The sequence below is a fragment of the Leptonotus elevatus genome, chromosome 1 (assembly GCF_054856555.1).
Source record: "Leptonotus elevatus isolate MCC_2025b chromosome 1, RoL_Lele_1.0, whole genome shotgun sequence".
Taxonomy (NCBI): Eukaryota; Metazoa; Chordata; class Actinopteri; order Syngnathiformes; family Syngnathidae; genus Leptonotus; species Leptonotus elevatus.
Window position 1 is genome coordinate 23,863,198 of NC_141239.1, and position 13,776 is coordinate 23,876,973.

General features: G+C 40.4%; 1 protein-coding gene across 3 annotated transcripts in view; it reads right to left on the reverse strand.

Moving 5' to 3' along the window:
• The window catches only part of adgrl1a (adhesion G protein-coupled receptor L1a), a 182,908-nt gene that overhangs the window by 107,002 nt on the left and 62,130 nt on the right, over positions 1 to 13,776 (reverse strand). For all 3 annotated transcript variants that reach the window (XM_086085997.1, XM_086085989.1, XM_086086004.1), the window contains exon 3: positions 5,135 to 5,281. In XM_086085997.1, coding sequence (XP_085942123.1) covers positions 5,135 to 5,204 — 70 coding nt within the window. In that variant the 5' untranslated portion in view covers positions 5,205 to 5,281. The remainder of the gene's footprint in view (positions 1 to 5,134; positions 5,282 to 13,776) is intronic.

The window sequence follows — 13,776 nt, forward strand, 5'->3', positions numbered from 1 at the left end:
ATGCATGAAAACCTCCAACAAAGAGGGGAGCCGTCAACCCCGGCCAGGACAGAGCAAGCACAACCCCCCAGGACCCCCAGGCCAGGGCAGCGCCAAGGCACAACCCCCGTGCCCCGCAGGGGCCACCGGCCGGAGAGCAAACCCAGGAGCCAGGAGCGCCCCCCACCCCAACACGGCCCGCCCCCCCAACCCAACGCAGCAGGACGGGGCACGGCAGGCCCGCCAAGCACCCCTTAGGCCCCCAGCCCCCGCTCCCCCGCCCCATAAATTTTTGTCTAGTTTTTATTAAGTGAAGTTCGTCTCGTCTTCATTCGACGAAAATGCGTACTGATTTAGTCCCAGCTATTGTTTTTTATTGAGGGTTTTAGTCTGGTCTATTTTTAGCCTAGTGAAAAATGTGTGTTGACGAAATTATTTATGTTTAGTTTTCGTACTTAACATTACTTTCAACACTGCCCAAACCCCACTAACCCTTCATGTAACTCAACGCACCTGTACCCATCTTCACCTAGCTGCCAAGTCATATGCATCAGAAAAACTTGGTGTGGGTGCAGTTGCGTTATGTAAATATTCCTAACATTATGTAACAAAGGGGTGAAAGTGCATCACGGCTCGATCACAGGCACATTTTCAGAAATAGGCAGAGAACAAAAGATTCACAACGTTGGTTAATTTCACACTTGATGAGTGGGCAGGCACTCTACACACACAATTAATTGTATGCAAGACTTTAAAAAGTCAATTTTCCATAATATGTCCCCTAAAACATTTTATTTACAGTTCTCCTGGAATGAATGAATTTAATGTATGTTCTTTCTTTTGGGAGAACTGGTATTCCAAGCATTCTGCAATGGATTGTGCCTAACCTCGTAGGTTCCACTGTACAAACATAAGAGAACAAAACAGCGCCAGAGGGCAAACGTGTCAAAAGGGGCAACGAATGTCGCGCTACGAAAGGAGCAGAACGAAAACAAAGCAGCTCCTACTCGACTTGCTGGTCAACTAACACGGCGGGGGATGCTAATAGCAGTGCTGACACAAGCACAAACAACAAATATTTACATCCCAGCCCCACTCCCTCCCTCTCTCGCTCGCTCGGTTTAACTCCACTACTGCTTCATCAACTGGCACCTCACCATGGCGACCGTCCCCCTCCCCCTAACGCCCCCTCTGCTTGCTAAATGTCCGTCACCCAGAGGCTGGTTGGCACAGCGCAGGCTGGGAGCATCGCAGCAGATGGTGAGCTGCTGTCTGTGTGTCAGGCCACTAGCAGGACACCTAGCAGTCCCTACTCCTCCTCCTCCAAACCCTCCAGCCTCACGCAGCCTAACCAGGTCACCTGCTGCCAGGCGTAAAAAAACCCATCACATACACACGTGGAAATATTATTAGAAATTGCAGTTTTTCTCAAAAATGTGTGAAGGCTGCAGAATGCAGTTGGAAATGTATGAAATGTTGAATGTAAAAACATTTTTGGATACATTTTTTCTAGTAGTTTGAGGGAAATCCTCGTCATTTATTTTGGAATGTTGAGAAGTGCTGAATTTTTTAACCTGTGCGTGGTATTTTGATTTGAAATAGTCTGGTCAAAACCATCAAAAAGCCCAAAACGGGTCACAATACCACCCCGGGGGCATTCGTTTTAAAACATTTTCTAGTAAAATCCTTCCAAAAGTAGATTTTTTAAATTGGGTGCAAAATGGTGAGTTTAAGGTCTTCATTAATTTGCAGAGCTGGGCACTTATGTTAATCATCACTTCCCAGGGATGACGACGCCCACCTTTCGGAGATACACAATTACGCAAATCCTCGAAAAAATACACGGACTGGGCACCGACTGAAGCACGTTTACGACCGTCGAACGGGGTGAGTACAGACGGCCCCACTCATTCCGTATATTTTTGCGAGGGTTCGCATTATAAAGCATTCGCCGAAAATGCGAAAGCGCTCAGCGAAAGGTGGGCATCGTCATCGACGAGAATTGATGATTAACGGAAGTGCTCTGTTAACTTGAAAGCTTTTTTTCCTTTTGTTGAAATGTGGAATTATGGGGGAAATGGGGAATGCTGGGAAAGCGAAAAATAGTTTACAGGAGGTCCAGAATAAGCTGAATATCTTTACATTGGAATATTGGTCAATTAACGTGAATTTGTCCAATTTCTCAATTACGTTGAATGTTTTATTTCTTGTGCAAAATGTGGAAATTCTGGTCATGTCAAAAATAATACTCTGGAATATTATCATTGTGTTATGGATTTATTATGCGTATGCTGTTACGATGTCCCTTAAGATGAGTTATCATGCTTATGCAGGTCAGGGGGGGTCATTGTGCTAAGAATGTATTAAACTTATGCAGTTACTATGCACCTTACAAGGATAATGGGATGATGAAAATGTTTTAGCCATAATGGCCATTCTTAGTTTGCCACATTTTATGTAGTTACTATGTTCCTTATGATGATAATGTGATAATGTGATCAATTACTATGCAGTTGCGAGTTTTGTCCAGTCAATATATTTTGTCAGACATAATTGTGTATTGCCCTCGCGAGAATTACAAAATGACAATTTTGTCAGAATGTTTAGGTACCTTAGCCGAGATTTCTGTCAGCATGTTAAGGTTTCCTATTCCTATCTTCCCAAGCTAGTTTTCTTCCATGTCCTGCTCTCCATTGTTACTTGTATTTTTGTATATAAAGACTTTTACTTTTCCACTTCTGTGCCCTGTCTGCTTTTGAATCCAAATGATGCCCCTCACGTGACATAGATGTCCTGAAGGAACAAAATATTTTGAATCGTTAACAATTAGGGAATTTGAGGTGATAAAACAATATTCCCAGGCATATAATCTTTATTTTCTGTGAAAAATGTAGGCCTATAATATTATTGCAGTTTACAGAGGAGTATCCGTTTGTCTATATTATACTGCCCCTCATCTGGCAACATACACACCAGAAGAAGAAGCACAATATCCATGAAATTGAAGCAAAAAAAGTGGCAACATGTTTAATTATTTACATTCTTTATGCCATTACTGTATATTTTATATGCTGTTACTTTTCTTATTAAACGACACAATTGTACTGTAAGAAGAATAATATAATCTAAAGAAAATGCTCTTCAAGCGTTCACAGAATCATTATATGAAATATCATTAATGTACACAGCTCGCAGGGACACATATGGTAGCATTACATGCACGGATTCCCCTCTTATAGGGCGGCCACGCTCTGACTCGTCAGGAAACGTTCTCGACATTTAAATATAGCCTGCACCTCAGCTCACCGACACACGTTTGCGTAATCAAGTGCAGCGCCTTTCTAGCCTGGTCAGCAAGTCGATACGCTTACAAGCTACACGCTGCGGCTCACATGTAAATATTACCTGCTCATTTGCAATAACCCTGGTCTGAACGCATCAGCAGCACATGCGCAACGTTACAGGGGGTCAGGGAAGCAATGTATTACGCGGCTTGTAGTTTATAAATAAACAAAGGTGTGCAATATTGAATGTTCGATTGCAGTCTGGTAGGAGGGGAGGAGAAAAAAAAAGCTGTATTTCATCCACCGTCCCCCTTGATTACAGCATTCATTCGCCTTGGCGTGTAAATATATTCATTTTAATCAATATTTGTATTCATTTTTGGCCAATATCAGATTGATGTTGGGACATGTTGGACCAATCCCAAACAAATCATAATGTGGTTAAGGTCTACATTGGAAAAAAATATAGCTTGCTTTCATAATTTGAGTTTGATGAATCCTGGCATTGTCATCTTTGGAATATGCCCAACAAAGACTTGGGGGGGGGGGGGGGTGAAAATCCATTCATGAGGGGGAAAAAAACATGCTCCTCATTCAGTATATGCAAGTGACACATTTTTGGAAGCCTCACATAAACATTGCGGAACACAACCAAAATGTGACACAGCCTCCACAGGCTTGGCTCGCCAACTCTCTAACGAAGAGTGTCAATCTGGACCCACCATGTTTTTGCTATTGTACAAGCACATCGGCCTCACACTTCTTAGCTTCAAACAAAGCAGAAATATGTAAACACACAAGTACACAAAATGTATTCATCCTTTTTCATCTACACTGGTACTTTGATGAAGGAGTGCCACAAAATGTGTTTTGAAAGTTACAAGCCTCACTAGGTCTTTTTTATTTTTTTTGCTTTGTGCTGACAGCCAAAATGATTAGGGACAGACCTATCGGCACCGATATTTGGCATTGTGACAAATATAGGCATTGGTCTTTTTAAGAAAATCTGATCCAATAATAGTGTGGTCATTTCAGGGAACTATTTATTCTTTAAGAGATGTTGAGAACTCTGAAACTTCTGTTTTCATTTGACATTAAAATTAAGATACCGGTCAGTGAAAATTTAACATTTCACATATTTAGATATTTTAGAAAACTTTATTTACTGTAGAAAACAATAGGGAGATATTTAAGTGTTTAAATTTTCATTCAACTTTTTAAGGCATTTTTTGACCCTGAGAGCTCCCTAAACTTTTTGTTAGGATTTTTAAACAAAGATGTATATTGTCTAATATATATATATTTAAAAGTTCAACATTTTGCTAATCTAAAAGTTGTTCAATATATATGCTATATATGCAATAATAAATGCTTAAAAACATTTCAATATCGGCTCCAAATATCGGTTTTCAGCCTCCTTGCCTATTAATAACCGGTACTGGCCCTTAAAAAGACAAAAGATAAGTTTGGCAGTTGCGTTATATGCGTGATGTTCTGAATCCGTTATTGGTCGGCTGAGTATTTGCTTGTATAACCTGTCTCACAAGTCTTTCACCTCAATAAAAATGATAAAAGCAAGAATTAGTGGCCACAAAGTAGTTACCAGATAACAGTTAGCCTAGCTTCCTATAATTCTTCTTCTACTACTTGTTCTCCTTTTGTTGTATTTTCCAGCAGTGAGGATGCCTTTCACACAGTCTTGGTACTACAACAGACGTTTGTTTTGGTGGAAGAGACTTGATTTAAGTCATTTGAAGTAAACCACACACTATAAATCAGTATAGTGTTAATCCCTCATCATGTGTTGGGTCTGTCACATTTTAAAAACCACCCTGCTTAAGCATTACACAGGAATAATCCTCCTGACGTACCTTGAGAGGACGGTGCGATGTTACTGAGAGCCACCGCGCACGTCAACACAATCCAGACTGCGAGAGCCATGATGGATGGCGGTCGATGAAGGTGAAGCGGGGGAAGGGGATGGGTGGGCTCAGCTTACCCCTTCTCTGGGTACCAACCTAAAAGGCAGACACGGGAAGAAAAAGAGAAAATTTGTCACCATTGTTGGTTTACAGCTCGGCGTGGCGTCAGCAGTCAGGTAGATTGATGGAGATGGAGGCAGCGTCGTGGAGCATGCCACGACGACAGCTGTCACCACAAGCGGCTCGTCACTCCGCTGCAATTGGACGCTTGATTGAATCGGACATGCGACATATGTCGCGGGGCCATTAATGCAGCCATATTCAACACGTGCCCGGTATGAAAAATACTCATTGTGCTTGTCTCTGTGTGCGTACGTGTGATTGTCAGTCGGCAGTGCCTCAGGACTCGCACAGCTCATTTGCCTAATGAAATAAATCACAATCTGGAACTTTAGCTCTTGATTTTTTGACAGTAAAGCCTGCTCCGGCCCTCTGGGGGCTTAAAGAGCGTAAACAGCCGATACGTGACTGCTGAGGCTCACTCCTGCTGAGCTTGCCGCCACCGTCTGTGTGTGTGTGTGTGTGTGTGTGGGTGGGTGTGCGCGCGTCACTTGTTCTTTTTGGATTGTGGTGCAACTGCAATGGCAGGGCGACAGCTTTCAGAGGATTGCCTTCATCCCTGACATCCTCTAGTCCCTTTATTTGGTGATTGCCACCGACATCCATACCAATTGTTAATACAAGTGTACTATGCAGAGAAAAGTCATCTCTCGATCAATAATTAATCAATCAGGGGTTAAGTTGGAGGACAAAGAATTTTGATGCTTCATCTTATGAAGATATTTGAGACAAGTGTATGTGTCTAACGTTCGATTGTTAATTTGCAAAAGCAACAACAATGAAATTGATGTATGTAATTTATGCTGATTTGCACCAAAATGTCAACAGTTCTTTAAAATTTTACAGAAACAAAAAAATAGATTTTTTTTTACTTACTAACCAATTAACCAAACTACTAAAATTGGTCAATAACTGATTAGCCAGTGAACCGACTATACAGCCCACCAACCAAGTCGCCAACGACAAAGCAATGATTCTAAACAGCTAGATGGCAATTCACCTAATTAGCCGGCTAACTACGGGAGCAACCAACCAATTGGCCAAGTAACCAACTGGCCAGCTAACCAACAAAGCGTCTACCAACTAACTGATCAAGCAAGCAACTAACTGACCAACCAGCCTACCAACTTAAGAACCAACAAACCAACACATTATCAAACTAACTAACTAACTAACAAACAACAAACCAATTGATGAGCCAACTGGCCAGCTAACCAACAATGCAACTAAACAAACAAACAATTAGCCAACTAACTGAGTGACATTTTACTATAAAAAAAAACTGTGACCATCAACTAACCAACAGACTGACCAACCCACAACTATCTGCTTAGCCAACTGGTTAACCAGCCAAAAGCAAACAAAACTGCCCCAAAAAACTAACCAACAACCAACTAACTAAACAACCGACCAAGCAATTAGCCAACCAACTGTCTGACCAATGAACGTCAAACTAAACAACCAACCGACCAAAAAGTCAACTAACTGACTGATCAACCAACTAACCAACTAGATTATCCAACTACCTGCCCGGCCATCTACCTACTACAGTAAATAACTAAATTGGATCTAAAACTGAAATAGCCACCAGTTTTACGAGGGATATGATGGTTTCATTTGATTTTGAAAACAATTTGGCAGGTGCTCATCTCGACGCCATCCCTTCATCACGCCTCATTTGGCTTTCCCTCCTCTCCTTCCTCCACGCACCCCTCCTCGCGCTGACCTTCTCTGATATTTACCCATCTCCCCGGTGGCACTGCCCGGCCCAAAGCTGCGAACTGCTGGGTGTCGCCGTGCGGATTAGTGTGCCAGGTGCGAGCGTTGACGAAGTGACGGCAAAAAAAAACGTGAGGAGGAAGGCGTATCTTCGTCTTCTAGGTTTAAATCAAGTGTTTGTGTCAGCGCTGAGGATGACCAGCAGCTGAGCAAAAAGGCCAAGCCCGGAGGGAGTGAAAACGAGAGAAAAACAGGAGTAAAGAGACAGTAATAACTAGTAATAGATGTGCCCGAGGACAGCAGCTCCCCTCCTCTCCGCAATTTAATGCTCAGAAACCGTCCGCCTCCCGCTGAGCGAAGGCCCCTTGTTTCTTTCCCTCTCTTAAACTTTTGAGCTTTTAATAAGAAAAATCAGTCTTCCCCCCCCCTCTCCCCGGTAACTGCTTCAGTCTGTACCTTTGGACAATAGCTCTCCTGTGGCCAGATGAGGAGAGCAGGGAGGGAGGTCATAATGACAGTGGAGGGCGCGGGGAGGGAAAAGTGCGAGTTGGAAAAATGGTTTCTATTTTGTGACCCAAAAAAAGGAAAGCGAGCAAGGTGCGCTTTTAATGTAGTTGGAAGGAATGATGGATTAAAGGAAAGTACGGCATGACAAGAGGAAGCGAGGGAAAGGAGGCCACAGAAGCAAGCTGAGTTAATAGCAAACACAAGAAATGAGCTAAGGAAGTATTTTTCTGTAACAAAAAATAAACTGAGGGAGATTTTTTCCCCTCAAAAATATGCAACTGTTCATGAAAAAAAAAAAAAATCTAGAAGAAAAAAAAAATTATTCTTGAAAAATGTTTTATTAAATTTTTTTTTTATAAAAATAGACTCAAAACACTATTCTTCAAAATATAATTTTCTAGAATTGTTTTTAATTAAAAAAAATAAAAACAGCTTTTTCCTGAGAAAAAAATCCAATTTATTTTTGGGAAAAAGCATTTTGCTTTTAAAAATATTTAGTTTTCAATTTAGTTCTTGAAGTTTTAAAGAAAATACAACTGTGTTCTTAATTTTTTTTTCAAAAAACTGCATATTTTTCCTGAATAAATTTCGTTGTGCTGTATTCTTAAGAAATATAATAATTTCAAAAAAAATTGTTTTAAAAACAATGTTTAATTTCTAGAAAATACATTGTACAACTTTATTTTTGAATACATATGACTAAAAATAATATTAAGAAAAAAAATCTTAATCTTAATCATTTTTATCTAAAAACATACTTTTTTGGAGCAAATAAAACTGTCCTAAAAAATATTCTGAAAAAAATCGAACTTTTCTTGAAAAACACAACCGTAAGTACTGTTTTCGAAAGAAGGCGATCTCGAAACTCAACTGTTTTCCTCCGATTTTTTTTAAATGACCGGTATAAGCTTTGTAGAGGTGGTGCTCGATTTATGATGAGTTGCATTTCCCTGGTAGCACAGTGATCTGAATTTGTGCGCTAAGTCAGAACACATGACAGTCTCTCACTAACTTTATGCTAGTCCATTAGTTAAGTCATAATTGCAGCTTATATTTAGAAAACACTTCAAAGGCCATGTGCATTCATACGTATTCTTATGCCGGTGTGCAAGCTTGTTCATTATGCAGTAACTGTAAGGAATGATGGATTCATATCTGATACGTTAACAAGAGAAGGAGGCACACAAGCAACCTGAGTTAAAAAACAAAAACAAAAAAAAAACGGAAGTCACAAATGAGGTCCAACAATAAACAGACCACGGCAAAGGTAAGAACAAAAGAAATGGTGTCAATTCTTCCAGACGATCAACATTCAATGAGTCAGTCCACCAGTGGGTGCACGTGTGGACCTCCGCCGTCGTAAATTGTGACGAGCCCGAGGCCACGCTCCGACCTTTCGCACCGGATCGCATGCGCCGTTATTTTAATAGAGCAGAAAACATGGCATCCCCGCGAGACGGCGGGGCTCAAGATGGGAGACGGGGAGCGATTTCACGCCGACCGCCGGTGGGAACGTTTGCAGGGAGGGGAGACAGAAAGCGTCCGTGTCAATGGCATCAGCGCAAAGACATGCGACATGTTATCTTCATCCCGACGTTGCCTTCCGCGCCTGCCGCTATTCATTTGCAGGCGGCCTTGATCCAAAGCAAATAGCCTCATTATCCTCTTCCACTGGATCATTTCGATAATCACCATGATCATTAAGATCAGTTTGCTTTCCATCCAGAACAGGGTGTCTCTTAATGCAGGGCGGCTGACAAGGGCCATTTTTCCATCACACAAAAAGAAGAAGCTTTTCGGAACATTACCCAATCCGAATGGAAAAGGAGAGCGAACAAAGAGTTTGCATGGACGGCTTTTGCTGAACAATGGGGAAAAGCTGGTGAAGTTCAACTTCGGGTTCTCAAATGGATACACTGCATGGGCAGAAGTAAAAATGGGCAAAATATAGAGTCCTTCTCTTTCAAGGAGTAGTTGGAACTCTTGAAAAAGCATAACAAAATTCCGAGGAGAATAGTCATACTGCGGCTTCCTCCAACATTCCAAAAACAAGCCTGGTAGGTTAAGTGAATATTTATTGTAAATTGTCTTTATGCTTAATTGTGGATTGGTTGTTTGCCTTTATGTGCTCTGCCACTGACCAGTCCGGGGCATACAACACCTTTACCCGAGGTTATTTGCAAAAGGCACTAGCTCACCTGCGACACTAGTAATGATAAGTGTTATAAAAAAAACAACCAATGGATAGTTGTGTAGTAGCAATTGAAGCAAATGTCAAAATGCCCTCATCAACCCAAGTTTGAGGGCTCTCAAGAGACCTGCCATATTTACATTAGGCTAAGTTTCGAAATATGGGTGACTTTTTAGGAACACACACAAATGTTCACGCATTAAACTGTTTATACTGAAAATATTGATGTGACAAAACCATTTTGTTGTTTGTGAAACTCATATCACTTGCCAAGGTCATTCAGTCACCCGAGCACCACCCAAGGTCATTCAGTCACCCGAGCAAAGAACACATTATTATTCTGTATGATTCCATAAAATTTGACACTCCCCCAAAAAGTTATATGAATTTTGAAGAAATCTGCCTTTTTTTTTGTATTAACAGTTTTGGCCCTGTAAATAATATGACTGTATATTTTTCTTCAGAAATGTTTACTATTCTAAAAAAAAATTCTTTGATAAATGACAGCTTTGTCCACAAAAAACAATATTTTTCAAAAACAAAAGCAAATGTTTGTCGAGAATTTGACTTTTTGTTCTGAATAATTTAAACTTTTTCATCTTTTAATGTTTTTATTTTTTTCTAAATAAAAACCCACCAACTTAATTAAGATTGACACGTCTTATGATTGACAAAATAATAAATATTACTTGATGTTCAAAGTATTTTTTTAATTCACAGTATGGAAATGTAATACTTCTTAAGTATTAGTTACTGAAAAATACTCCCCCCACTAGTACTTCTTATAGTGAAACCTATTATCCCCATTAGTGTCACTGCTAACTGCAGCTGTGATGCTATTTATCCATTTATGAGATCAGAGGTTATCCTGATCTCAGTTCTAATTCACCCCAAAGTTAATGTTCTTTTACACCTAGCCTATGATTCCGAGGGGACACGAGTCGATCCAACCCCATGAAGCAGTTATAAAAAAAGACAAGAGGTTTTATTTCTAGAAAGAAAATGTCATTGTATTATTTGCTGTTGTATTGTTTGAACATTACTACTACACTTTAAAAAAAAAAACAGTACATGGATTTTACTGAAAGATTACATGCAAATATACTTAACCTAAATGTTACCTAGAAAATGCAATTTCTGTAAATATTGCGGGTGAATGCTGGAATGAAATGATGAAATGAATGAAAAACAAACATGGAATCATTTGGAATGATACTGAATGAAAATGAAATGATGTGGAATGATATTAGTAAAAAAAAAAAAAAAAAGTCTGCTATAATGGGATAATGTTGAATAATTATTGACCGACACATAATGATTTGGTGAAAAATGTGCAATTGTTGGAGAAATATGCGGAATTTGTGACAAATGATTTTTTTTTTATGTGAGAATTTCCAGAATGAAAATCATTGTCAAGGTGAGTTGAATGATCTGTCATGGTGAATGTGATTTTTTGTGTGTGTGTGTGTGTGTGTGTGTGTGTGTGTGTGTGTGTGTGTGTGTGTGTGTATGTGTGTGTGGGGGGGGGGGGGGGGGTGAAAAATGTGGACTAGTATGAAAACTGCATTTTTGGAATGTGAGAATTAATAGGACATGATATGGCAGGATACCAGTAGGAATGGTGAGAATTGGTGAAGAAATGTGGAAGAAGAAGCATGTGAAAAAGTGAAGAGAATACAATACAGTAAAATTTGAACAGCAAAGTACATCAGTAGGTTTGTGTGAACGCTTGAAGCTACGGAACCAAATTTGGGCAGGGATTCTATCATACATGACCACATTTGGAGAATGACTGCCATGGAGTGTGAGACAAAAGTAATTCAAGAGTGAGTCATTGCTACTGCACACTGCTGCTGATTGCGGTTTCTGTTTCACAACTTGTTTCACAACTAAACGATCAAGTGAAGGGGTGCCAAAGACAGCGTGCACACAAAGCCCACTGGCATATCAACACATTTCAAGACGAGCTCCATGTTGGCGTGAACGAGCGCATGCAGACCAGAGGGATGCAAAATGGCAAGTGGAACCAAACGTGCAAATGCATTTGTTTATGAAATATTTGACAGATTAGCTCAGTGGTCACAATGCCCCTGCATGCGCGATGAGAATGTTTCCATCACATGTATTTTCCATTTCCTGTGTTTGTGCCTAGGATGACAGTAAATAGCGGTGGGAAGGGAGGCAATGATTTGCCTCCTAGCAACAGGCGGCAAGCAAATGGCACAATCACGTCTCACTTACAAATCACAGAGCGATGCCGCATGGAATATTTGTAATCACGCGAAAATAATCCACAGACTCGGACGCAAATTGGAATAAATCAAGAAGGAGACACAATTTTCTTTTTATTTCAGACTCTGCGAGGATGGGGCGTGCAGGATTATAGCGGTTTGATGGGACTGCTGAGGATGACAAAAAAGGTACACGTCGCCTGGAGGGCTCTAATTCTACCCATGACTCATCGGTGCTGAAACTTTGTCACACTTGCTACCCCCCCCCCCCCCCCCCCCCCCCCCCGCTGTTGGAGTTAAGACTACAGGGAGCAATACAAGGAAGGGGTGCAATAAAACCAGAAGAAATCATTAATTATACCTTCACCCCCATAAAACTAATCACTTTCTTAAATGGATATAATCACGTGACTCATGTGGTAAATCATCATCACCTCATTCACCACCTAAGCACCCCCCCCCCCCCCCCCCTCCCCGAGGCCATCCAGTCTCGCAGTGTCGGCTGTCAACAAGTTGACGTCTGACGCCCTATTTGATTTAATGGTTTCATAAACTCCGCCAGCAAAATCCAATTATCATCGGCCTTTGTTTGTTTGATAGCAAGCAGCAGTTAGCAGGCGAATAAAAGTTCTCCTGTCATCTCACTTTTGACGCCTGTGTGGACTGATAATACAAGAATTCGGAATTGATTGGAACAATAGACGATGCAGGAATTCTTGGATGACAACATGAACATGCGAAGTTGCAAAGTAGCTAATACAAAACAGTTAAGTCCATGTAAAGTGAAAATAAACGTGACCATTCCTGCCAAATAGATGCTATTTTCTCTAGCATCTTTCTTTTGATTAGAGCCATGAAAATATGTCCGCTTAAAGCAAGTGTAACGTGTGGGTTCGTTGGTGGTTAATGGAACACTCTTTATAAGATGAGAGAGTAGGATGGAGACGGATTTTTTTCTGGAACAACGCTGTTTACTCGTCACATGCAGCTACAGCGGCAACACTTTCTGACAACTTGTCAGCTGACCTACACTAACCAATCAGGAGCTAGCAAATCAGGAGCTAGCAAACTTTTAGGCAAATGCAAGTGAATGAGAACAGCAGATTCAACATGTCAAATTAGCTACTAAAAAGTGTAAATAAAAATTCCAGAAACATAAATGTATAATTAAATATATATTTTAACAAATAATTTCGGAACCTTACACTAGCTAGCTGGCTGGTGTTCACTAGCCACCATCTAGCTCGCTAGCTAACAGTCTCCTGCGGCATTTCCTGGGAGAAGGCATAGCCGACTTAGCTCTTAAATTGGATACCTTAGTAGTAGAAATTATACAGTGGGGCAGAGGGGACTCATGCCAGACTACCAAATCCGTCACTGGGCAACGGTTTAGGAAAAACGGAAAAAGTGCAAAACAGCTTAAATGCTTACATCTTGACAATTCAATATCATATAGGTTTAAATCACACTTTTTCAGTAATTATCTTCAAGCATGTGACATATTGATGGAAAGAAACAAACTTCTGAATTCACTTTACATGGTCTTTAAAAATCTGGTATTAAAAACAAACATGCTGGTATTTAACAAAGAATTTGATTTAATGTTTTAACAACCAACACCAAGAAAATTACACTATCAATGCCATTTGTTTGTATGATGGCATGAGAACGGAAAGTCAATCCCACAGGGTCTGTAGTAGCCTAAAGTTTTGTTGCTGTTTTTTTTTTTTTATTAAGGTGTACAATTTGTCAATCAAGCAAATTAGCTTTGGTTGACCTTGGAGTAACTCTTCCTTCTACCACAGCTATATTATAGTTCAGCT